This window comes from Rhipicephalus sanguineus, chromosome 11 (assembly GCF_013339695.2).
Source record: "Rhipicephalus sanguineus isolate Rsan-2018 chromosome 11, BIME_Rsan_1.4, whole genome shotgun sequence".
Lineage (NCBI taxonomy): Eukaryota > Metazoa > Arthropoda > Arachnida > Ixodida > Ixodidae > Rhipicephalus > Rhipicephalus sanguineus.
In genome coordinates, this window is record NC_051186.1 from 69,113,808 (window position 1) to 69,138,989 (window position 25,182).

The window sequence follows — 25,182 nt, forward strand, 5'->3', positions numbered from 1 at the left end:
AGCAGTACTCGTTGTGAGCGACGTACTTCTTTCCTTCGGCGCTTCGCGCCAACCCGCGTGTTCGGGACTGGACGGCGTCCCAGCGGCCGCGTTCGTCGAGCCGGTCGTCTTCGCCTGCCTTCCTCGTTGGGACCACCAGCCGCCGACACAGCACTAACCTTACCTAACCGCAGATCAGAACCATGAGACTCGAGCAACTAGAACAGGGGGGAACATAACCTAACCTAAACTGAAGATTAGAACCATCAGACTCGAGCAGTTAGAACAGCGGGAACAGGGAACGTAACCGCAGATCAGAACCATCAGACTCGAGCTACTAGAACAGGGGGAACAGGAATTAATCTAAGCTAACCGAAGATTAGGCGGGCAGATGAGATTAAGAACCTTGCGGGGCCATCTCCGCAGAAAGCACAGGGCCGGGTTAGAGAAACTTGGAAGATGCATTTGCCCTGCAGTGGGCGTAGTCAGCCTGATTAGTATTATTATTATTATTATTATTATTATTATATTATTATTATTATTATTATTATTATTATTAGTATTATTATTTATTATTATTATTATAGTTAGAACACACTACGTTTGAAAAGTAGATGTGTGAAGGCCTTTCCGAATATGTCCGCTTACCTAAAGGACCCCCGACACACGGGCCCGCGAGTGCCCGTGTGTAAGGGGTATTACTGCAGATTTCATTACTGTAATTCCCTACTATGTTTGAGGCCCGTTTGCTTACATTTAGGTGCACGTTAAAGAACCCCAGGTGGTCGAAATTTCCGGAGCCCTCCACTACGGCGTCTCTCATAATCGTATCGCGGTTTTGGGACGTTAAACCCAGACATTATTGTAATTCCATTACTGCCGAGTCGGGTACCTGTAGAGAAGGGCGGATTCGGCGTTGGCCTTGTCCTTCTCCAGCGCCTTGAGGGCGGACGTCACGGCCTCCTCCAGTGGTCCAGCTCGCCCCCTTCGTTGACCAGCAGGTCGACCATCTGACGGTGCGTGTCTCCCTGGGCGCACGCCTGGGCCACCATCAGGGACGCCGTCACTGCCGCCGGGCACAGCAGCACGTTGTGCTCCACGCGCTTCGCCTCCTGCGCCGCCGTGCGCGTGTGGAAAAAAAAGAGAAAGACCTTCAACCCCTTCGTATATGGTATGCAGGACAGCCAGCCGCTGCAGCACTTGTATATTTATGATTTGACTTTAAGCCGATCGCTGTAGATGCCTCATCAAACGCGAAAATTGACCGGCGTCCCGCGTCGGCGACGTCAACACGAGTGATGAGAAAAAATCATGAGGTTAAGGAGCTGGCTCGGAGAAGATCGGGAAAACCCGTGAATCTTCCGTACAAGTCCTCTACCATCATATGAAGACGCGACAGACATTGTTATATATACATATATACACAGTGTTTTATTAATTTACAATTTCGATTAACTATATACACAATTTACAATTATATACAATTGATGAAGTATATTTACAAGAAATATCTAAGAGCGTCAGTGATTCTCCATTGTCGACACTTGCAGACGCAACGCTCCTAATGTTCTTCAATTTGAAAACTGCCCTCGAGACGCGCACGACAAAGTGGCCCTAAAAATAGCTGTCCGAAGCTCGCCTGGCTGTCGACCGCGTTCCCCGCTCGCCCTGTGAGAATGAGAATTAACGGCCAGGCTAGAGGGAAGACACGACGCACGTAGCGTTCCTCTACGCATTCCACGACTCTTTGAATGGATGGATGCAGGTTACGGCGCGGGACTTCGCCCCAGCTTTAAGAACCTGGCGAGCCAGCTCCTAAAATGATCATCACGTGATCACGTCACCATGTGACGTAACGTCACACGATGACGTCATCACATGACATCGTATCTATAGCTTGGTCAAAGTTGGGCCGATCGCGGAGGCAGTGCAAAACCACGCTATAGATGCAGAAAGCTTTCGGAGGGTGGCAGGGCAGGAACAGCACATCTAGAATTACTTGTATATGCTACCTTAGGTAGCAGAGTTGCGCATCTGTCTTCCAAATGCCGCTAGCAACCATCCGTTGCAGACAAGCTGACGCTCGGGCCAGTTTTTGTATTTCTCGATGGCGCCGCTGCAGCGAACTGGATCGACGCTATAGTCATTCGTAATAAAGTTAATCACCGGTCTTCGACACGCCAAGCATGTCGATGGGTGACCCGGTAGGCACGTCGCCTGCAAAAGCGCAGTGCGTCTTCGCCGCATAGCTGTGGTTGCTAGCCAGACCTATGCGCAACTCTGCTACCTAAAGGTAGCATATAAAATAACTAAGTACATCGACCGAGAAGAAAAAGAAGATGGCTTTCGCGTTCCAGCTGACTTAACCTCGCGACGTCCGTCCGTAGGCAAAAGCGCATTGTGGAACTAAGGATTTTTGGAACTATGGGTTCCACTAGTGGAACTGATGTTTCCCTAACGGAACTAAGGAGGATTAAAAGAAAATGCCGGAGTGGAAATTCTGTCCCGAAAGTGAAGCCAGCACATTCTCCATCTTACCATAGGCACGGTAACGTCGAGGAAAACGTAACGATTATCCTCACAAGCTTCACGAGTTTCAGAACTGGCAGTTGCTCCGGCTGGGTACTACTCAAAGTGTCTCTGTGTTACGGGTTCCCATAAGAAACCTCGAAGTCTTTGCATGTTCTATTCGAGATCACGTTAACAATACTCATCCGTATAAGATACTTTAGTCGGGAACAGCGACCTTTTATTTTATAATTAAGCTAGAATTCACGTTAGCAGAACGGGAACACTTATCTCTAATGGGGCATCACACGAAAACGCTACTATATGTTTTTTTTTAAGACAAACAATAGGCAAATGTTTGTTTCACACCCTTGCTGCTGGGAAGTTTCGAGAAATTCCTCTCCGGCAATTTTGAGTGGAGCTCCTGGCGCGCTTTGTGGAGTGGCGGAGCAATCGTTTAAGTGAAAAAAAAAGAAGAAAACAAAACAAAAACCAGTCGGTACGCGTTACAGTCCAACACTACTGTTTCGTTCGTCCTGTCTTTGCAGTGTTCGCATGAGTAAAAAAAACTCGTGAGCGCGCGAGCCGTGCGTCTACTTCGTCCACTTCGCGTCTTTGCAGCGTCGTGTTTCGCCACGTCAGTCGAGTCTAGGCGCAGCGTTGGCACGCTCGTCCGTAGCACGTATGGGTCAGCCGGTCATTCGCAACGCCCGAGGAGTAGCACTTGTATGAAGACCGGCGTAGAGTTACTGTATGCGCTGCATTTAGGTATACTCGCGGACAACTTTTCTTGGCAATGAAGGGATAGCTACGGCGGCGGAGCTTCTGCACATGTATGCTCCTATAGGAGTACATGTGCAGTCAGAGTTTCCTACAATACTTACTAGAGGGAGCTCTGGCGCTAGTGTCTATGGGAGCTGCAATGCATCGCGCTTCAGCCAGCATGGGAATCATGGGTAGTGTACGGATTTGTCTAAACTTCGTTCTTTCGGCTCCGTTAGGCTCCGCGTCGCCTGCATCCGCTTTGTCGCAAAACGAAGTTCAGCAAGAATCAGCAGTTTCACTTCACCACTTTAACTTCTTTAGGCTCACCGATTCAAATCTGGTCACGAAGTTCACAACGATCCATTCTTTTATTCGAAAGAAAACCAAAGCATAGCAATAAACAAAGCCACAAGTGCGTTCGAAGCCCACAAGCACGAAGACTAGGCAAATCCGTGTACTACCCATCATTCCCATGGTGGCTGAACGATCGCAGCGCCAGAGTTCCCTCTAGGTCATTTTAGTAAACTCTATGTGTGCAGTAGTCCGGTGCAAGTCGCCGGTGCGCGTCGCCGTTGTGAATTGAGCCTATGGGATACAACGCCCTTGACACAGAACAAGCAAGACCACAACACACTCACACATATACTTATTGAACGTAAGGGTCAAGTGTTTGTTCTGTGGTTGCGCGTTGTAGGTTTAAGGATCGTTCTCACCTGCAACTAGCACCGGTCGGTACACGCGACCAAGGGCAGCGCCTCTAACTCGGAAACGCAGAACACAAGAGACCGCAGCACACCCATGCACCCGATCGACCGGTGACAAAACGCCATAAATAAATCAGCCGTGAAAGGTGTAGCGTATGCGTACCTTCTGGAACAAGTAGAGGCCGAGCTTGTTGAGGGCGGTCACGACCGGGTTGCCGGACGCCTCCTTGGTAGCGTGCTGCAGCTGGGTCGTGGTGTCGGACGTGGTCCTCCTGGGCTCCACGGCCGGTTTTTCAATGACGGTGCTGCTCATCGCTGGGCTTCGTTAGTTTCGAACAGCGGGTCAGAGAAGAAGGTATACGGTCGCGAAAGCGAAGGGTTCTTTTTTTGGAAAGGGAGGGGGGTGGGGGTGACGGATCGAACGCGGTGTGTTCTGCGGGTCAGAGAAGAACGTTCGGACGCGAAGTGGACGCGCTCTCCTTGGAAGGAGTGTGGCGGTTGGGATCGAACGCGGTTGTGGTCCTTGACCGACGCTGTCTCCTCGTGATTGGCGAACGCTGAGCGTGCCACGCGGAACCTCGTGCGCATCTGCTGCTGTCTTCTTCTTCGTTCGTCAGAATACGGTATGTAGCGCCCTCGGTGGCATTCTAATATGACCGTTGCATTTGCTTGGCGGCCTCCCGGCCGCTTGGAACGATTATTGTGAACTATAACATATATAGAACGACCATAGAGTCTCATACTGCATGAAACTTTTGGGAACGACCAACCGGCCGGCTAGGATGTCTTGATGCCGACGTTCCTTGATATAGGGCAACGCTTGTACAGGGGGGTGACACCCATTAGGCACTTTTAGAATAGGGTAGGTAAAGAAAACGTTCGTTGCCTACGTACGCAAGAGGACAGCGTACGACGCATGCGCAATGGCGACAAACGCTAACGCAAAGATTTGCGTACCCTATTCTAAAGCTCCGTATTTCCGTAACTTAACGTGAGTAACCAAGCGTATGACGCATGCGCAGCGGCGACAAGCGGTAACGCAAGGCTTTGCATACCCTATTCTAAAGCTGTTTATTGAGCGCACCGCGGCCATATTGTGTCAGATCGGTGGACGCGCACACAACGCGTTGTGTGGTGTTGCCAGTTTAGCGCGTCCCTCCGACACAGTATGGAAGCGCGTGTCGCCACTTGTACATAGGAACGCTGACCGGCCGATGGTAAAAGCGCGTTTACACTAGAATGACAAGACAGCGATGAAGACGCGACGCAGACGATTGACAGTCAAGTCCGACGCCGACGCTTTCAAAGACAGCATATCGTCGTTGTGTAAGACGATGGCAGACCAAAAACATCAGCAAGATCGCATCGGCCGCTTGTCGTCGGGAGGTCGTCGTCAGATTGGTGGCTGAGCGAAAACATGCCTTGCTCAAAATCGAATGTGCGACGCTTCGAATCTCGAAATGGTGGCGATCGGGGGAGATAACGGAGGCCTTCAAGCGGCTTGCGTACGCACGTCATTGCGTTCCTTTGAAATTCCGTGGGTACGGCTGGAAGTACAAGGGAACGCAAGAGCGTACGTACTCTAGTGGCTCGGGTCCCCGGCACTAAAACTCTGTAATTCGCATCCCCTCCGACGCGGACGGCGTCTTCCACATCCAGCCAGAAGACTGTTGACGTCGTCGCAGTGTAAAAAAAAAAAAATGAAGGACACGTTGTAAATTCCAAAGTGTGTTCGGCGAAAGCATGTGGCCATTCGACTGACTATGCCATGGTGTCGTCTCAATTGGGTCTCTCCTTAAAAGGGTGAGTTAATTACGGGTGGCCCGAGTCCGCAAGAGATGGCCGCTCCCACCACCACGGACATGTGTCCGGGTACTGTTGAGGATTAATTGAGGATTATTGAGGATTTTATTGAAGATTAATAGATTGCGGTACGTGTTAGCTTTAACCGGCGCCAGTCCCTAGCCTTCCCGATATTGAGTTTGGGGGTGTGGCGGGCTGAATTTTTGTCGTTTTCTTTGTGCCTCCTGGATGTTTCGCGGGGTGACTGGAGGTTCTTCTAGGAATCTGTGAAATGCGGTGGTTCGTGTTTGAGGGAAATCTTTGGCTCGTTCGTACTACATACATACATACATACATACATACATACATACATACATACATACATACATACATACATACATACATACATACATACATACACACATACATACACACATACATACATACATACATACATACATACATACATACATACACACATACATACACACATACATACATACATACATACATACATACATACATACATACATACATACATACATACATACATACATACATACATACATACATACATACATACATACATACATACATACATTCGGTCCACCTACGTTGCTATGTCCTTACAAATTCAGCGTCTCTAGGCGGTCCACTTACTTGCTGTTGCGCTGCGGAAGGAAGGAGCATGCACGATTTCCCACCGGATGTGTAGCCCTCGAATGGTTATAAGTACAAAATAAAAAAAGCGGTACTAACAGTGCTTATATACAGACTGTCTTTTGACTCTACTTTCTTTTGTTGTCTCTTCTCGGTGGCGTAGCGAACTGCGCCGGCTTCGATTATGACACGCTTGTCGTCTCGCTTCACGCCTATAGAAGAAACCGCACACAGTCTGCGCGAGATGTGTCTGTTATTTATTTTTTGTATTTCTTTATCGCTTTCTCATCCCCCTCTCGGCGTATCTCGAGAGCATCGGCTGCCGGGTAGCAGCTGCTGTCTGTGGCGCGGCCGTCGCAACACGGCTTCGAAACGAGCCCGACCACCTGCATGGTTACTGGTGGTGCCGTTGGTGATGGCGTTTGTATAAACCACGTTCATGACTGATGCCGGTGTTGATGATGATTAACCACGTTCGTGACAAGCACCCATTAAGTGGGGCGGGCGGATAATCGGTTGTTACGCTTAGAGGAAGAGAAATAAAAAACAACAGAAAATTGAAAAAAAAGAAACTAGTAACGGCGAAGAGACAGTAATGCTTATAAAAACGAGCAGTCAGAATAACTTGCATAAATTTGTTGATACTGTTTTAATGTTGGTTTAAACTGTTTTAACTCTGTTTTAACTGTCTTGCTCTGTGTACTTTTTGGACGTCCTTGTTGCGCGTCGTATTTATTGTTTTGTGCAACTATACGCCTGATGACAGCTGTTGGGCTCTTGAACTTGCCTCTGTGAGCTTATCGATGCATCTTGTCTACTCAAGGGTTAAAAACATTGATTGATTGATTGATTGATTGATTGATTGATTGATTGATTGATTGATTGATTGATTGATTGATTGATTGATTGATTGATTGATTGATTCCTAACGCAGTGGTAATAAATACGGACCGGGCGTGTCGCGTTTGAAAGAAACACATCCATGGACATGTACCAATCGGAACGCTACCGTCTCCTACTACAGGCCGGCCTCCATTACATAGGCACGACGAGCTATGACCGCTGGATAGATTGCAACGAAACACTGCTTCAATTCACACACAACGCAAACGTTCAGTGCACATATAATACACGTATACACATCAAGAATACACACCGCCGTTTATGACTTTGATCTCAGCATATCAGGCTGGTTAAAGAAGCCACGCACCCTTCCCCTCCCCCCCCTCCTCATCCTTTTTAGGTGCGCAACACTTTAGGGGCCCGGCTTGCCGTCCATCCAGGTTTTCATGTCGCATGGTCACGCAGTGGTCAATACAGGCCCAAAACAAGTCTTAACAATGCTCAAAACCAGGGCAGAATTAACTAACAAGGTCTAAAATACGATAAACTGCAGAAATAACCGAGAATTAATTGCGATAATTTTCGTAAAATCGCGAGAAAAGCCTCTGAAACATCAGCCTGAGACCCGCGCCGCGCAAGAGAGGGCGCCACCGCCTCGGCAAGCGCGCGATTGCCAAGGGAATTGCACTTCTTAAGGTTTCACGGTAGCGGAGCCCCATTAAGAGCAGGATTTCGAACTACACCAAGGCCTACACAAGAACGACGTTAGTGCAGAATTCAGCGCGAAATTTAGAACTATACATCACGTCCTACACCAGAACGACATTTGTGTAGGATTTAACGCGGGATTTTTTTTAGCCAACTGCAGAAGGCAGCCAGGAAGCCAGAAAGCCAAGCGCCAGCAAACGGAATTGACTGAGAGAAGGAAGAAACGGCACATTTATACATCGCGTGCATATGAGAGCGTCTCCTAAATTAAGAGTCTTCGTATAGAGGGCGCGTTGCATCAAATTTGCTTTGCGCCTCCCGTTCGTATGCATGCAGCATCAAGAGTATAGCAGGCGATTCGCAAAGACGCCGCGGCAGACCATTTCTTCCGCGTTTGCACTTGTGCTTCGCGTTTCCGGTGTCTCGCGCGCCCCAGGTCGTTGTCGTCTGCTTTTTTTTTTTACTTCCGTTTCCTTTCCTTCCCTCTCGGGTTTTCGTTTTTTCCGAAAACAAAAAACGTCTGCTTTCTCAGGGGCAGACAAGGAGTTGGGGGAAGACGGCGAAATTCGAAAGCTCGCCGCCCTGTTGAATATATATATATATATATATATATATATATATATATATATATATATATATATATATATATATATATACGCAAATGTACCAGGGTTGTACGTTTCAAAGAGAAACAAAATCTGCATGCGTGTGCGCACTTATGCCGTACGCGCAAGCGAAGGCGGTCGACGCACCGGCTTCAAGGCTTCAAGGCTGTCGTTGCAGAGGGAGCGGTGCACGCCGACTGAATACCTCGGGCGGCTTTCCCGACCCCCTTTCTGCATCGCCGCGGTGTGTTTACTCACCTACGGTCTCATGTATATTGGATGAGACGGTTGTGTTTCTTTACGGGTTCCTCCGATCCCGAGTTGCCTTTGCAGCTCTAAGGCTATAAGGTATGTGCACAGAGTTTCCCTGGAATTGAGCGGCGGTTCGGAAGGTGGCGCCACTGTCGGCAAATCACGACGGCGTCGACCCCTGGTGCTGTTCCTCGACCCACTTCAAAAAGCAAAGAAAAAAAAGTGAGAAATGTTTTAGGAGTGGGGGATGCTGGAACTACTCTTTCGCATCGGGCAGATTGGTTTCAGCTCAAGGCCGATATTTGAGTCGCGTGTTTCAACGTGAGGAAGGTCTATAGCGGCCTGGGTTTATTATTAGTGAGAGGCACCGTACGGGAAGCAAGGAGGAGATTGAAAGGCAGTCTTCGTAAGTCAGTACGAAAAACATATTCCTGGCTAAAATTGGGGCAAGTACTGATGTAAAGTACGGGATGTACAAACTATCACACGAAAGTTAAGTCAGGACGAAATCTGGACTATAATGCCATTGAATTGTGAAAAATAAAGCGTATACTGTTCCCCTGAAGCCTATCATATTCATTTAAGTAACGCCAGCGGTGGCTAAGTTTGGCCGAAAGGGGCTAGTGTTGGCTAGTGGTGACTAACCATTCGCTAATGTTTGCCAGCAGTTCGCTACTGTTGCCCAATGGTCACTAACTGTTCGATGACGCTGGCTAACAGTAATGGCCGCTAATCTTCTATAATGTTCACTAACATTGGCTAACTGTTCGCTATTTTTGTCTCATGATGATCAACTGTTCGATAATTTTGGCTACTGTTGCTTATGTTTGCTAACTGTTTGCTGCTGTTGGTTCATGGGGACCGGCTGTTCGATCAGTTTGGCTACTGTTCACTAATGTTAGCTAACTGCTGGCTCCTACTGACTAATGCTGTCAACTTTTCGCTACTGTTGGGTCATGGTGACCAACAATTAAAATATGTAGGCCACTGTTCACTACTCTTGGCTAACTGTACGCTACTGTTGGCCGATGGGACCAACTGTTCGATAATTTCGGCTACTGTTTGCGAACGGTCGCTCAGTTTTCACTAGTGTTGGCTAACGCTTGGCTTCTATTGGCAAATGGTCGCTCACGTTCACTAATGTTGCCTATCTGTTTGCTAATGGTGTCCCAACCGTTCGATAATTTTGGCTACTGTTGAGTAATGGTTGCTAATTAGCAACCATTAAAAAGTAGTACGTAGTCATTAGTTAACAGTTAACTGTTCACTAATGTTGGCGAACTATCGGCTAATGGTGGCTGATTGTTGTCTAAAGATGACTAGCTGTTCGCTAATGTTGGTCAACTGTTCTGTGTCTCAGCTACCTGGTGTCACCCGCTCAGGTGGATCGGCCGCATGTATCGGGAGATGCGTTCGCTTAGAGAAAAAAAGTCACAGTGTCCCTTACGCGTTCGCCTAAGACGACTCGAAAACGAAAGCCATCTTCTTCTTTTTCATCTTTCTCTTCGCAATCGATTGTATTGATCCGTCCGCCCACCTATGAATGCTGACGTCACGTTGTGACGTCATGATGGTATCACAATGACGGCACGAAATTTGGCAATTTGTGACGTCATGATGTCGTCGTCACATGGTTCTTTTCTTTCCCCATCAGTTCGTGTTGACGCCGATGGACACTTTTCGCATTTCATGAGGCATCTATAAGGCATCGCCTTAATAAGGAGCGAAACAAACTCAAACAAGATTGGTAAACATTCGCACTATACGCGTCCTCTGAATAACCAGCCGGCCGCTCTACCGTATACATTCCTCCTCTTCGCGACTCTTCTTTCAGATATGCTCTTGCTTTTTTTTTTTTTCTTGCTCGCAGCGCTCTCGTCTGTGGGTCGATTGAAAAAAGAAATCTGGGCGGCTCGAAGGAATAAAAAGGGCGCGAAAGCAATGACTTCCGCCGCCCCGAGGAGGAAAGTTGACGTGGCCCGTTTTACTTTTGCGGCTCGGCGTCGCGAGTTCTCGCGAGAGAGGCGCGGCTGCCTCGTCCAATTTGCTTTGTCCCCGCCCGCTTTCCGCGGCCGCTGATTTGACGGCTGGATTTGCGGCGCGCGACCACGAAATGAAAGCACCGAGCGCCATACTTCGGCAAGATACTTACATAAAGGTCGAACGAGAGAAGGAAAATATTTTTGGAGGGGATCGTTTCTTTGTTAAACTCAACCAAATGAATCCAACATACAATTAAGTCAACGAAAGCATTGGGAACATTAATTGTTGTATTTAACTGTAGTGTATTAATTATGACGTAAATTGAAATGAATTAAAGTGGACGAGTGGTCACCCTTTCCGTCAGTGGGATCCGAACCCACAACCTTCGAATGACGCTCGTTTGGTAGAGCATCGGACGCGTCATTCGAAGGTTATGGGTTCGGAGGAGTTGTAGCGGAAAGTCTTTCTGTGCAGTTCGCGCGCTTTTTTTACTGGCGTCATTTCCGTGACGGAAGTGACACAACTCAATTCTTGTTAGACACGCCCACGGAACGCTTTCATATATTATTACTGTATGTGAGAAAAATAGAAAAAAAATACTGGGAGAAAGTATTTCGTTACCTCGAAGGTAAATGCTCGCAAAATGAATTTTCTTTTGAAACTTGAAAAGAAATGCTGCAACGAAAATGTCAGTACAGCCAGGAAGCTTCACTGACCCGCAAGATGAGATGCACACGGTGGCACGAGAGAGTTGGTATTCCTGATGAAAAATTTCGTGCAGCGCTTCCGAGTAGGACAAAGGACGGAAGAAACTGCGAGAACATTGTCACCTGACGTCATCACTTGGTCGTGTGACCTAGAAAGTTAAGGTTCTTTATCGCGTGAGTGAGTGAGTGAGTGAGTGAGTGAGTGAGTGAGTGAGTGAGTGAGTGAGTGAGTGAGTAAACTTTATCGGGCCCAGCAAAACGCATGAACTGTGCCTTTCGTCTCTTCACGTGACATGACGATGTCAGATGACGTGATCACTCGTTCATGTGCTCGAATTAAGTTGGGTCAGTTTTGGATGTGGGCCAGGTCGGTCTTGAATGTGGTACAACTCCATTTTCGAATTAAGAAAAGCGACATTACGTGGGTGTGTGCTGGGTCGTTTTTAATTGACGCTAAATGGTGACGTCACCACTTTGTCACGTGGCTTTTGTTGCAGTCGGATGTTAACTCCGGATTTTCCGTCTCGTGTGACATATATGTCTTCGCGGTTAACAACAACAACAACAAAAAAAAGAAAAAGAATGCCGCGTGCTATAAATGCTCCACCAATTCTGAAGCAGCCTGCCCTCGGCCGTGCTTGTTTCTTACATAGCGTCAGTAGTGGCGTCAGGCTGGGGCTCACGGGGTGGCAGCCGCCCTTCCAAAGTTCTCGCTCGCCCCCCCCCCCCCTCCCCCCCACACGCAAGAGCAGACATGGTCAAAGCATAAGTTCCCTCCCTCACCCCCCCCCCCCCTCTAGTAAAAACTTATTCTGACGCCGCCCCTGCATCTTAGAAATGTTACAACGCACACATACAGAGAGAAAAGAACCAAAAAACTGAAGGCGTCAGCGCTGTGTCTTGTGTTGTGTTAGTCCACATCTATGTGCGCTGTAACGTTTCTGAGATGCAATGCAATACCAACTAGCCCCCAGAAGCCATCCTCCTGAGCCCCCGTATCGCGTGTTCTACCGCCTCGTCTAGCCTCGTCGGCGCATGAGCGTCGTCATCGCTGCTGTCAACAGCCTGGGCACGGTCGCTTTCTCGTCTTTTCTCGTTTACCTGTCGCGAGCGCACGACTGCTGCTGCCGAGAAACCAGAACCCACCACTAAACGAGACGGGCGCGCTCAGAGAGAGAGAGAGGGGAGAGAGAGAATGACCAGAAGAGCAGGAGGAGGAGGAAAGAGATATATGGTGTCTCTCCGGAGACAACATATTCTCGACTCGACTTGCTCCTTTCAGAGCTGTTTCTTTTTCTTTCTTTCTTTCTTTCTTTCTTTCTTTCTTTCTTTCTTTCTTTCTTTCTTTCTTTCTTTCTTTCTTTCTTTCTTTCTTTCTATGCTTCTGCAACTTCGCATTACCCAGTCTCTCTCCGTTGTTACGATACGCGCACGATCGCGAAAGACGGTGGCTGGTTTGTTTTGTTTTTTTTTTCTCTTCTAATTCTTTTTTAAGTGCTTCGCCCTTGGCTCTTTCCATCCGTAATGGTATAACGTGGTCGCCACTGCGCTGTCGCTGGCGTAGCGGTGTTTCCGTAAACTGCGCCGGCCCCGGTTTGAAGCATTCGCGAAAGGAGACAGGCGGCGTACGTGTTGGACCTTTCTTTCTTCTTCTTTCTTTTTTTTTTTTTTCGTGTGCGTGTGTTCTGCTCCGTCTCGATCGAGCGAGCTAGCTAGAAAAACGAGGCGACTATATTTATACACGAGGGCACGCTTTTTTTTTTTTTCAACCCGTTATGTTTCGTTCCCCCGCTGATTTAAGGCCCGTTTTTATGGCTGGTATGTAAACTTCCTGGTTCCCAAGGAAGCGCTGTTTTCACCGATACAGTGTGGCGCGTGTTTCTGTCCTAAAGAACCGCAGCAGCGCAACTTCCGGTCGACGTCACGTGAAGGAAAGTCACGTGACGTGGGGAGTCGGGCACGCGCGACGGCTTGGCGTGCCAATCAAAACCCACCTATCCCCCCCCCTCCCCCTACCTCAAACCCACGAGAGAGGACTGGGAGGCGGCCCTGCTCAACACCCTCTAGACTAGCTGGGGCCTCTCCACTCCTCGGTGACGTCATCACAACTACGATGGGCGCGGAGGACGTGTTTTCAGAAATGCCCATTGTTGCACGCTCGTTCGTGTACTTAATAAGGCGCGTTGCTAATCCATTCGTTCATGCTGTGCCCCGTTTCCCGAAAGCGCCGACAAAGCAGCTCCGTCGTAGTGTAGTGACGTAGGCGCTATAGAGGAGGATATGAACAGGCCGTAGCTAGTCTAGAGGGTGTTGCCCTGCTCGGCTGTCAGGGCCTCAAGGCCCAAAAGGCTGTGGTTCGACGGACGCGGGCGGCGTTGCTTGCCAATGGAGCCCTGGAGTAGGGGCTTCATGCAGCTAGTACCGGGAGGGGAGGAAGCCAATACGGCCCCAACCCAGTGACCTCTCTGTAACCATTTAATGGTTAATAAATGTTTGACCACCACCAACACCACCACCACCAGGTATGGCTCTATAGACTATTTTACGGGTGGGTTTCGGTGCCTCCATATTTCGTTGTTAACCTTGCAATTTTTTTTTTTGTATCTCGAACAACTAAACGAGCAGTGATACGGTGGACGCACACGCATGAAAGCGGTTGGGTTGGTGCGTTCGGTGTTTCCTGACCTTATCAGTTCACGTCACGAGATGCACAAATAAGAAAGCATTCGTTTAACATCCGAAAGTAGCGGCGCCCGTATGTCTTACGTAACAGAGTTACTGTATATACAGGGACACTATTACGTAAGACAGTCTATGGTTAACCAGCAGAAAGAGAACATGAATCGGCGTGCAGTCAGCGTTTGGTTCAGTGTGCACGCAATGTACCTTATCACCTTAACAGTTTCTGCAAACTACAATCTTGTATACGGATTTTTATTTGGATTTTCAGCCACACCTCGACGCACGAAGGTTAGCGTCACCTCTGCGCGACATCCTTGCTGGCCTGTAGTCCAGCGCGTGTGCCTTCAGAGGTGACAGATGTCACATTATAGTCGCGTTTACCACCAGCGGAACAATTTATTGATAGTTACGGCCAGAAATGTACTGCGTGGACCGTGGGACGACAACCGCGTGGACGTCGCGCCGGGCCCACAGCTCGCCCGCGAAGTTTCCGCAACAGACAAAACATTTAATTACACAACAAGGCCACCGATACATGTACAACACGCGCGGCCGGACTGTCACGTGAAGTACTCCTGGAGCGTCCCCATTGACGTCCTAGTCCTAGTTCCTACTGTGGACGCTCCTGACGAGGCCTACCATGAGCAGGAGGCCTTCCACGAGCACGGCGAACACGAAGGGCCGATCCACGAGGAACCGCACCGGTTCGTTGGCCGGAATCGTCGAACAAAGAGACAGGAGGGTGGAGAATCCCGGAGGCGACCTGCCACCTCTGGTGGTCAGGTCCAGCGTCGCCTTGTGGTACAGGCCTTCCACTCGAAGGCTCTGGACGTTTGCGCCGCGGCCGTCCGAGGAGACGCTCGCGGCGTTGGACGTCGCCTCGGAGGCGGCGGCGACGCCGCCCTCTGCCGTCGCGTTTGGCGCCGAACCGGAGACATCTGTCGAGAATGAAGACCGGTTGAGGTCCAGCGTCTTCAGGCACTTGCGCAGGTCCATGGTGGGCGACTCGAGCAGCACCTGCAAGGCGTGGTGCAGGGACGTCTAGCCAGAAGTCTTTCACGGGGCGGGAGGGTTCGACCACCCTTTGTTTATGTTTGTGGGTGTGTTTGTACGTGAACGCGCATGTATACACATGAAACACTGGAAAATTTCGGTGCGGGGTTGGAGGGGGGTGTCCTCAACACCCCCCCCCCAACTTCCCCGGCTACGCCAGTAGTGTGTACGTTGTCTCAGGGTGCACCTTGGCTTGTACTGTGTGTTAATGCCTGTGTTCGTTTGTGTTACCTGTGCGCGGACGAATTAACATGTGCACTTCGCTATTTCAAAATATTAGTTGATATTCTTTTTGACAAGAACACTCGTTTCACGCAAAAACATGCGTCTATGAGGCATTGTGGGTATCGCTATTGCACGTATACGTTCGGCAATGCCCAGGGTATGTATACCGTACCGGCAGGGGCGTATTCAGAAGCTTTCTCTTTGGTCCGACCCACTTTTATGTATGTTCGAGCGTGTGTTTGCATGTGTGCGTGTATGTATGCGCATGCAAAATGTAAAAAAAAATCGCAGGGGGTTTCGACACCCCTTTTTACGCCATTGAATACCCCCGACACGCTCAAACTCTCAAGTACAGCTCACAATCAAACGCACGGTCGCGCGCACACATATTATTCGTCAGTCATTGGCCAATACTTGCACACAGTTACACAAGCACATAAACACGCATAAGTACAAACACATAAACATACACACAAAACACGCTCAGAATAGAAGGTCTCTGTGTGATCGCTCACACGGCAGCCAGTTCCACGCCGTCAAAACCGTCGGACATCAAAGCTGTCCTTGCCATAAGTTCTTTCACAGTTCAAACCGGGCATCAACCACCTTATATTCAACCTGCATCGCGTATATCACTCAGGACAAGCCACCTAGCTGGAGCAGGTTTCATGAGTATACACGCTCGTGCATCAACATTTTCAGCCTAATTCTTTCTGCGCGCGGCCATAGACGGGAACGACCTCCCTTCTGCCATTGTCGATATTACGTGCCCATAATTACTTGCACAACGTGTAAATGATCATCGTCAACTCAATAGCGAGCTCTGAGTGTTTTTTTTTCTTCAAATGTTATTTATGTGTGTGCATACATGTTTGTTTAGCGCGTTTGTAATAATATGAAGGTATGTATATAACTGTAAGATATGTATGGATTACTTCATTTGCAAATTGGCGTTGTTTGTCCCTCCTTATTAAAATAAACTGACTGACCGACTGACTGACTGTAACCGCGCCACTGTATGTCATCGAGTATCGTCATCATTCCAATCATCATCATCATCATCGTTTTCTTTTACTTATTCTCACTTCCCCCGTCTGGTCACGTGACCTCCGTGACACCTACTTACTACCGTGCTACTACTACTATACCACGTTGTCGTCTATGAAGACGACAACGGCACAGGGTAGGCTAAGAGAGGTTCGCTGTGAAACCTCACCTTAGGCAGCGTGACCGTGACGTCAGTGCTCCAGGCGAGCGCGTCCAGCACGGCCCTCATGTCGCTCCATCGTCCGATGGCCGGCAGCAGTTCCTGCTCCACGCCGCCCGACCGGAGTGAGGGCACGAACAGCGCCATGTGCGACGATTGGCAGGCGAACGGCAGTTGCAGGCACGAGAAAGATGGCCGCCGCACGTAGGGCATCTCGGCACCGCGCTGCGTCATCATGGGCACCATCTGGGCGCGGTCGGGCTCGGCGTAGAAGGGCAGCTCGCCCGCCCCCGTGAAGCCTTCCTCCCAGCTGCCGTTCAGGTACACCAGGTTTACCAGGCACGTGGACTGCATTGGCGCAAGCGCACCGACCATGTCATACAGAGTGAGCTCTAGTATGTATACACTTGTAACAAGACAGGACCTATTTGGAGCATTTCGCAGTCTCACAACGATCACCGTCATCACCATCAGCGGCAGCAGCTGCAGCCTGTTTTGGCAGGGGCGGCGTACCGAGACGGGAGGTTCAACCACTCTTTATGCATGTTCGTGCGTATGGTTGTATGTGTGCCCGTATAGTTATACACATGCAAAACTGAAAAAATTCACGGGTGTGTGGCGGGGGAGGGGGGGGGGGGGCTTATGCTCTCCCCGCCTCCCTCGAGATACACTGGCGTAAGCGGGGGGGAATTCACCCCCCCCCCCCCACACACACACACTTTACTTGGAGTCCACTGTATTGCCTAAGGCCTTTGCCAATTGTCTCCAATTTACCCCGTCATGTGCTTAATTGTTCCATTTTACGCGTGCGAATTTCTTACTTAGAATAACAGAGAGCTGAGCTAGTTGGTACGTATTCATGCTGAAAGACTGGGCGTGCAAACACAGACACAAAAAAGAAGTCAATACACCACAAACGCCGACTGACAACTGAGCAGGCGCAGAGTGGCGGAAAATAGACACGAAAACTTATCTGCGCATGCGCAGGCAAGAGGTGATACCTATCACTCTTGCACGCGTGGGGGTCAGCGTGAGAGACAACTGTTCAGGCATTTGATTTATTCTTTATGCTAGTTAATCGACGGTTGCCGCGAGGCGGCTGCCGTGAGCCGTGTGTTTTCTTTTGATTCGGTTAACTGCTGGTTACGGTTTGGGATAGATAACTGGTCGCAGAGACATGCGTTCGTCACTTGCTCGGAGGGGGACATCACCCGCCATGCCTCCACCTTGTCTAATCTAATATCCACCATTATTATGGAAGACATTCCATCATTATAGTGGATTATGGCAATGGATGACGGACAAGTTTTCGGTAGAGCATTGTGCGAGAAATTAATGTATGCGTAACTGACAACGTGACAACCGGCCTTCGTACAGTTTGCGCGTTAGATTGAAGTACGAACGTATACATATAGGTATGTATGAGAAGAGTATAGTGTGCACCAGGGGCTCCGGCAGCTGCGCCGTCATCTCCGTGCTTGCTGCGTGCTTCGCGGGTTCCTGCTGGGCATTCGGGGCGGCTTCGGCGGCTCCCGGCCATCCGAAGACTCTCGTCACGGCGCCGTCGGTGAGCTCGGAGGCCCAGCGGTTTGTCGAGTCTCCGATGTCCTTGGCGGTCGCGGCTCCCTTCTCGGAGGCGGCTTCGGTCGTCCGGACCTGCGAGGGCACAGTCGAAAACGTAGGCGTGCGCGCAGGGTTAAAAGAAAGCTTACGTCGCGAAGCGCTGTGTCTCGTGTTTCGCGCTCAATTGCGCGGTATACACTTTCGAATTTATTTGAAATATTCTCTCAGTTACATTTGCCGTTGATATTTTGTATAGATGAAGTGTTTGTGTGTGCCCGCACAAATCTGTCTCACAAATTACCTTGCCTTGAAAATTTTTTTGTGTCAGTATACTCTTAATGGGTCATTCTTTCTCGCTGAATTATTGCACTCTGAATGGGCCACGTTAACTGTGTCATGGATGCACGTGACGTCACACTGGCAGTAGCATAATGTCAGTATATCATATTCAATGCCACAGATCGCTGCTGGCGTGTCTACGAACACTTATAGCAGAGCCACTGAGCCAATGTCACCGAGACACAATCGGAACGCTGCTGACGTGTACAGTCAACCGCAAAAGTTTACGGACCTCGCGAGCGCGTGCCAAACTGCCTGTCCGCGCCTCCGAGCGGTGCGCCATCTACCGTCGACCGCAACGCTGGGCCGGAAGCGGGTCTTCTTGTTATTCACTGACCAGTTTTCTACTGCCTCGCAGAACACCGTTCGTTCGTAGTTTTCATGCAAAGCGCTTATCTGCGGTATGAGCGTCACACTTCTACTTCGATAGCAGAACCAAAGCTACCACGGCGTGCTTCCAACGGTGTGCCGTTGGGTAGATACCACCCTGAGAGAAAGGCTGTAACTGATAACAGTCATGCTGATAGACTGCTCTCGGGACAGGAGCACGTGGCCTTGGCTGCCGAAGAGTGGGTCGCGTTAAAAAGTGAAAGATGGAAAATATTCGTGCCCAGTGGGAAAATAGCCAGGCCACAGATTAAGGGATGGGCGCGTCTTGTGCGTAGCGCTGCTGTCGATCGCCGCTTACGTAGCGGAAAAGTCGCGAAAAGGCTCATGGCTCGTAGCACGGCCACCGCGCTTGACCACAACAGATGCAGCTATCCGACATTGCTGGTTCACCAACATGGCGGCGTATACGATGGCGTCAGTGCAAGCGATCTATACCTTTCCCGCGAGGCTTCCCTCGAAAAGCGTCCTGTACTCGTCGTCCAGCCGTGTCCTGGCGTCCACGTGCAGCAGGTTGCCGATGCGTACGGCATTGCAAGGCTGAAAACGACGCACGCACGCCGCCATGCCTTCTAGGTTGCCGATGCAAGGACCCGTCGTCGCCTCGCGCTTCGGACTGCAACGAACCACGTGGTGCAATCAGTACACTCGAGAGGCTATCAGTAACGAGGGAGAAACACACCCCCCCCTCCCTCCTTTTGAACTTCGAGCTCATCGGCACCATCCATCTTTAGAAATAAAGTAAAAAGAATATGAAGCCAAGCCCAGCCCTCCCCCCCCCCCCTCCCAGGCAGCATATCTCAGCAGCAGTATTTTGTTTCAGGCATGCAGTTTAATGAAGGACATGTTTTTTGGTGCAATAAACGCACGCACAAAACTATGTTTGTGCAGAGCCTGCGCATACTTGCCTGACTATTTATTCCTGGATCACCCAAAAATAAACCAGTTTGAACTGCCGCCCGTGCCATCTCCGTGCTCCTTCGTTTTGTGTTTGTGCGTTTACTGCAGCAAAGGACATCTCCTTCAGCAGTCGCCAACTACAGGTCGACTAACAGTTCTTGTGAATCATACGCAGTATGACGCTGGAATGAACCCTGCCCAAACAAACTTCCACATTTTGATCACAACGATGCCAGATTTACTTTGTGCTCCGCACTCTCAGTGCACAGTTGGTTCGGCTTGACCGTGTCGTGGTCAGTATAATCGGTCGTACCTGGGCGCTTCGGCGGCTGCCACGGCGGTGGCGACGCCCAGCGGCGAGCAGAGCACGTTGGCGTCGGGAGGGCTGCAGTCCAGCGCGGCTCTGAACAGAGCCATGGCCTGTTCGTTGAAGACCTCCGGGTCCAGCGTCGTCGTCGCGGGCGATTCGACTCGGCTGGACGGCGGAGGTGCGGCTACCGCCGCGGGGACCTGCTGGGAGCCCGCGTCGCTCGTCGACGGCGGCGTCCCCAGCTGGCCGGCCGAGGGCATGGCCGACTTCCCGGCGGTGGCGCCCAAACACTGCCGTGCTCTGCCGCAGTTGTTGTTGCTGTTGCTGGTGATGATGATGGTTGGTTGTACGGATCCTCCATGACCTGGCTTGATCGACTCTGGGGGGATTGTCCATGAATCGGACGATACGATGGTTCAGAAATACAAAGAGTCAAAAATCAGTTGAAACGAAAATGACTAAATTGTAGTCATGAGAAAAAAAAATGCGCAAAGCTGTGTCTAGAGGTGTGCGCCGCCGCGCCACGCCGCCGCCTGTTTTTGGTCACGCCGCTCGCGCCGCCGCCGAAGTCCCAAGCGATCACGCCGCCGCCGCCGCCGCCGCGCAATAATTGCGGCGCGCCGCCGTTAGTGTTTTCTTTTAATTCGAATGGGGAATCTGGAAATAAAATACAGCACTTCGCCGGAGGAGCTCTTCTCGATGTGCCCATGTAATGAACTGTCCATTTCAGCGGCCGCTGAATAGCGGGAGCTCGGCGAGAAGCGCGCCCCCTGTTTCCGGTTCTTGTTCTGCAGCGCCATCATGGCATCACGAAGCTTTCAAACACTCTCGACACAAATGATAGGAACGGAATGCGCTTCAATGCAACGAACGCAGCCCTCAAAGATCCGATTTTCGGTGCACGTGTCCTCTGATAGTACGTGTTAACCATCGATTTAGGTTTAATGCGGCCGCTCGGCTAACGCAGCTGTAAGGTCGGTACGCATTCCCTGTATCGTTCTCAAACATCTGGGACACATTCATATGCAAATTCAGACTTGAAAAGTTCCTGTTTCTGTGCATTTCGTCCACTCTCTTCTTACTCTAATGTGCTGGCGGGTTCGGTGCGGCGATTTGGTCAAGAGCGAGATGACATCACGGCTCACCGCTTTTTCGAATCACTGAATGCGCTCTGCCGAAACGGACTGTGGACATCTCCTTTGGATGAACGCATCGAGAATAGCTCCCCAGAAGTTGTAGTATCTTTTCCTTCTCCAGAAATATCACGAGTATTGCCTGACCTTAACGCTGCCGCGTCCTCCAGCCTTAAAGGGCGACGACCCAACTCGCTGGTTAGCATATTCTTGGAGTCTTGAACCTATAGTACACTGTGTATAAATAAATAAAATAGATAAGTAATATATATACCTCGGTGCGTTAGTACACTTTTTCTTTCCATTCTTACTCGGGTAAATCGATAAATAAATACAGAAGTAAAGAGAATGGCAAACTTACAATATAGCTGAGCTAATTGGTAGGTATTCATGTTAAGAAGACATCACGTGGAAACACGGACGTAAGAGAAAAGTCGAGAGACTGAACAGCTATCTCTCACGTAGATCACTACCCCCACTTGATTGATAGGTATGGCCTCTTACGTGGTAATGCGCAGATAAATGTTTGTGTCTACCTTCGGTTCCGCCGCTGTGTGATTTTTCATTTGTTAGCGGCGTTTCTGGTGTCTTGACTACTCTCCTGCTTCCGTGTTTGCACGCCTGGTTTTTATAAAGGGCCTTCTCTCGTTCGTCCTCGGAGCGTAGTTTGGCGCGCAAGCGGAGCTCATCCGCAGTCGAAGCGGCACTCATGTAATGTGAGCGCCCGCAGCGTCGAGCGGCCGCTGCTGCGGGTTTGTCAAGCGGCTGATCGCAAGACAAAGCTTGCTGAACCATGGCACCTAGCTGCGCATTTGTTGGTGTGGAGCTGCTGATTTGTGATTATGTCACGCACAAGTATTTTCGACAATTTATATCCGAGTTTCAGCACATAAGGAACGACGCGGCCGCTAGGCTGACTTGGTCACATTTGACGCCTTATAACTTGTTAGCAACCAAAATAATGCAACGTTTTTTTATGCAGAATGGTAGATGACGTCCTTGACTTCAATCAGAGCGATTTAAAAAAAAATTAAAAATGGCCTTTTTGAGAAAACTATTTTCAATGTTCGGCGTTTTTGGTAAATCACTTACGTTTCAGCCCAATTATCGAGTAAAACGAAGCGCGATAAAACCACGACAACTATTTTAAAAGAGAGCGAAGGTATCAAAGTTAATATGTAGCGATTTTTATTATCCTCACTTTCACTTGTTTGCAGCAATAAATTCCTGAAATACAGGTATTTTGTGCGATTTGCCAAGTTTATGTTTTTTTTTTCTTCAAAGGTGCTTCGACAAGCAAGACAAATAATAGACTTATAAGGTTGTAATTCACTTGTTCTTTGAGGGGAATAAATATTGTGACCAAGAAGTGCACTGTTTTTTTCCGTAGACGCGCTTAAAATTCAGAAATCGCGAAATTGGCGGAAAAGTGTTTTTTGCGGCCAAAATTGATATATATATATTTTTTTTTTCAGGCGAACGGTATTTTTTTCGTGAAGCTAACTTTTAAACCATTGTTCTGGATGTAATGCCTAGACCTGCAGTAAATTTCATCAAAATCGGGAATGGTGACCGGGACCTCGTGTTCGATCTTATCTGGACGCAACCAGCTATAGGTTATGCAGGTTTTTTGTAGGTTTTTTGTAGGTTGCTTCTAGGTCGTTGCTAGGCTTTAGCTAGGTGATGCTAGGTTGCTTCTACGTTGATTATCAGCGCAGAAAGGTTCGAGTCATAGGCATGCGCAGGGTTCCCCTAGGGGGGGGGGGTGAGGGGGGCGAAGGTTCATCGCAGCGCCAGCACTAACACTAGCAAGGTATTTACTTTCATGTTGGTCACAACTGTACGTTACATAACTGTTCCGAGTAAAATTTGTAAGCTTATTTCGAAGTGAGCCCTATCAGACACGTATACAGTGTTTGCACACGCGAGCGCAGAATCACGCTATAACATACACGCCTGCACAAGCGCCTATTGGGCACAGCGCTCGAAACAGAAATCGCACGTTCATACTTACATATATACACATATATAAAAGATAGAGGTACATTAGGAGAGACAGAGAGGCCAGAGCTTACCTCTTGACTTTGTACCGGTTCCTCCTTTCCCAAAATCCCGAGGGGGCACCCGAGGTCCCGCCGGTCTATTTCGGTCACCACCGGTGCAGAGAGGCTCTTTCGCGCGCGCCGCCCGGTATATACCCAATCGAGGTGGCGGCGAACAGGCCGAACGTGCTATGCCTTTAATGCTTTTTTTTTTCTTTCCCTATATCCTTTAGCATCTTTTTTTTCTTTCGCTGGCAAGAATCATCGACGGTCGCCTCGCATGCCTGGCCGCGATTTTCTCGCCAGAAGCTAACTTCGCGCTCTCTGGCGCGCCTCCTCTTGTCTTCTTTGTTGTTGTTGTTTTTGTTGTTGTTTCTTTGTTTCTCGCGGTTCTCTTATTCCAAGCGGCGGCAGCCACTCGCGCGCCTTTGCCTTGCCTCTTCGGCTCTCAATCATTCGTTGCGCGCGCATTTCCTGCGCGCCTGCATGCAGCAGCCGCAGGCGCGAGCCGAGCGTCACCCGAACTGCCTGCCCTCTCTCTCTCCCCCCCCCCCCTCTCTCTCTCTCTCTCTCCTCCCACCTCTTTCTCACCCGTGCAGCATAAATCTCCACCTCCTCCCATCTCCTCTCTCGGCCTTTTATCTCTCTCGTACGCACTTCTTTTATACGGTCGCTCGGTGTGTGTGTATACCCTTTTCCCTTCCACCCGCGGTTCAGAGACGACCCTGTCACGCCACAGAATTTGCTGCTTCGCGTTTTCTTTCTCTCTCTCTCGTCCGATCACACGAATGGAAGAATACTGTATTACTCGCGGCCAGCCCAGCCCGATCGATCACTTCTTCCGATGAAACACTCTTTCTATACGTACTTCACCCAATGCGCGGTCCGGCCAGGGACTCCGCTCCGGTGACCGGCCGGAGTGGATGGGTGACGGAGAATGTGGCACGCCTATTGGCGCCGCCAGGATGGGGGTTCGAATCTCCCCCCTGGAAGTTTTCAGTTTTGCCTGTGTCTATACACGCACATGGACAAACATACGAACATACGTAAAGCGTGGTTGAAACCCTCTCCCCCTCCTCCCTTTCTAAAAAAATTTCTGGCTACTCTTTGGTCACGCCTCTATGTGCGTCACGCCGTATGCTGCATCCCTAGTATATACGTCACGCCGAAGTACATCTACGTCATACCGTAGTGCGCGTGACGTACAGGAGGAGGAACAAGCTTATAGGTTTCGTACACTGTCGTTGGTGGCCCCTGGTGGTCGGCGTCCTTAGTTCTGCACTTGATAGAATGGTAGCTTGGGCTAGTTGGCGATTCAGTATCGACATGTTTGCACGGCGCAAATGGAACGAGGTCAGAGGAGAAGTCACAACACAGGTGCTGCGTTGTGTTCTCTCCTCTGTCCTCGTTTAATTTGCGCTGTGCAAACATGTCGATAGTTCGGTGCATCGCAAGACCGCTCTCGTCCTTTAGACTAGGAGAGTGGCGGCTAGGGCTAGTCGGTATAGGCCATGACAAGAACTATGGCGCAAAACTGGGGACGAGGAACACAGAACACACCAGGATGAGCGCTCGTCCTCGAGTGTAAAAAAAAAATGACCTCTTAGGGAAAACACTTTCTGCTAGAGAGGAATTAAAGGGAGAGTTCAATGTACCTCTCACCAGCGTACAGACTCTTTCAGCTTTTGCTTTTACGTAGGAGTGCCATTTTATAAGAATTTTATAAGCTGTTAACACCAGTAATCTTCTGGGAGCGATGAACCCAGCTTCCAGTTGGCCAACGTGGACTTGCAGTGTTGCACTTGTACACCCTTATATACGCGGGTTCGTGGTATATACAGTTAT

At 49.6% G+C, this 25,182-nt stretch overlaps 3 protein-coding genes across 3 annotated transcripts in view; 1 reads left to right on the forward strand and 2 right to left on the reverse strand.

Moving 5' to 3' along the window:
• LOC119375109 (ovalbumin-like) overlaps positions 1-4,510 on the reverse strand; it is a 31,787-nt gene extending 27,277 nt beyond the window's left edge. Inside the window, exon 1 of the mRNA XM_049411164.1 lies at positions 4,120-4,510. Coding sequence (XP_049267121.1) covers positions 4,120-4,269 — 150 coding nt within the window. The 5' untranslated portion in view covers positions 4,270-4,510. The remainder of the gene's footprint in view (positions 1-4,119) is intronic.
• LOC119374742 (proteoglycan 4) overlaps positions 1-25,182 on the forward strand; it is a 213,212-nt gene that overhangs the window by 68,136 nt on the left and 119,894 nt on the right. The window lies entirely within an intron of this gene.
• Positions 14,782-19,527, reverse strand: LOC119374745 (serine protease inhibitor A3F-like). The gene is made up of 4 exons (XM_037644931.2): positions 19,391-19,527; positions 18,107-18,319; positions 16,673-17,011; positions 14,782-15,195 (listed from the first exon to the last, which is right to left on the reverse strand). The coding sequence occupies exons 1-4, from the start codon at positions 19,517-19,519 to the stop codon at positions 14,782-14,784; spliced, it is 1,095 nt and encodes a 364-aa protein (XP_037500859.2). The 5' UTR covers positions 19,520-19,527.

What these genes read in the sequence shown, in the direction of transcription:
- LOC119374745 (XM_037644931.2), bottom strand. Translation starts at nt 19,519, where the DNA reads ATGGCGGCGTGCGTGCGTCGTTTTCAGCCTTGCAATGCCGTACGCATC. An exon ending in AGGGAAGCCTCGCGGGAAAG is followed by an intron (nt 18,320 to 19,390) that starts GTATAGATCGCT and finishes GTGCCCTCGCAG; the next exon opens with GTCCGGACGACCGAAGCCGC. An exon ending in TCACGGTCACGCTGCCTAAG is followed by an intron (nt 15,196 to 16,672) that starts GTGAGGTTTCAC and finishes CACGCCTTGCAG; the next exon opens with GTGCTGCTCGAGTCGCCCAC.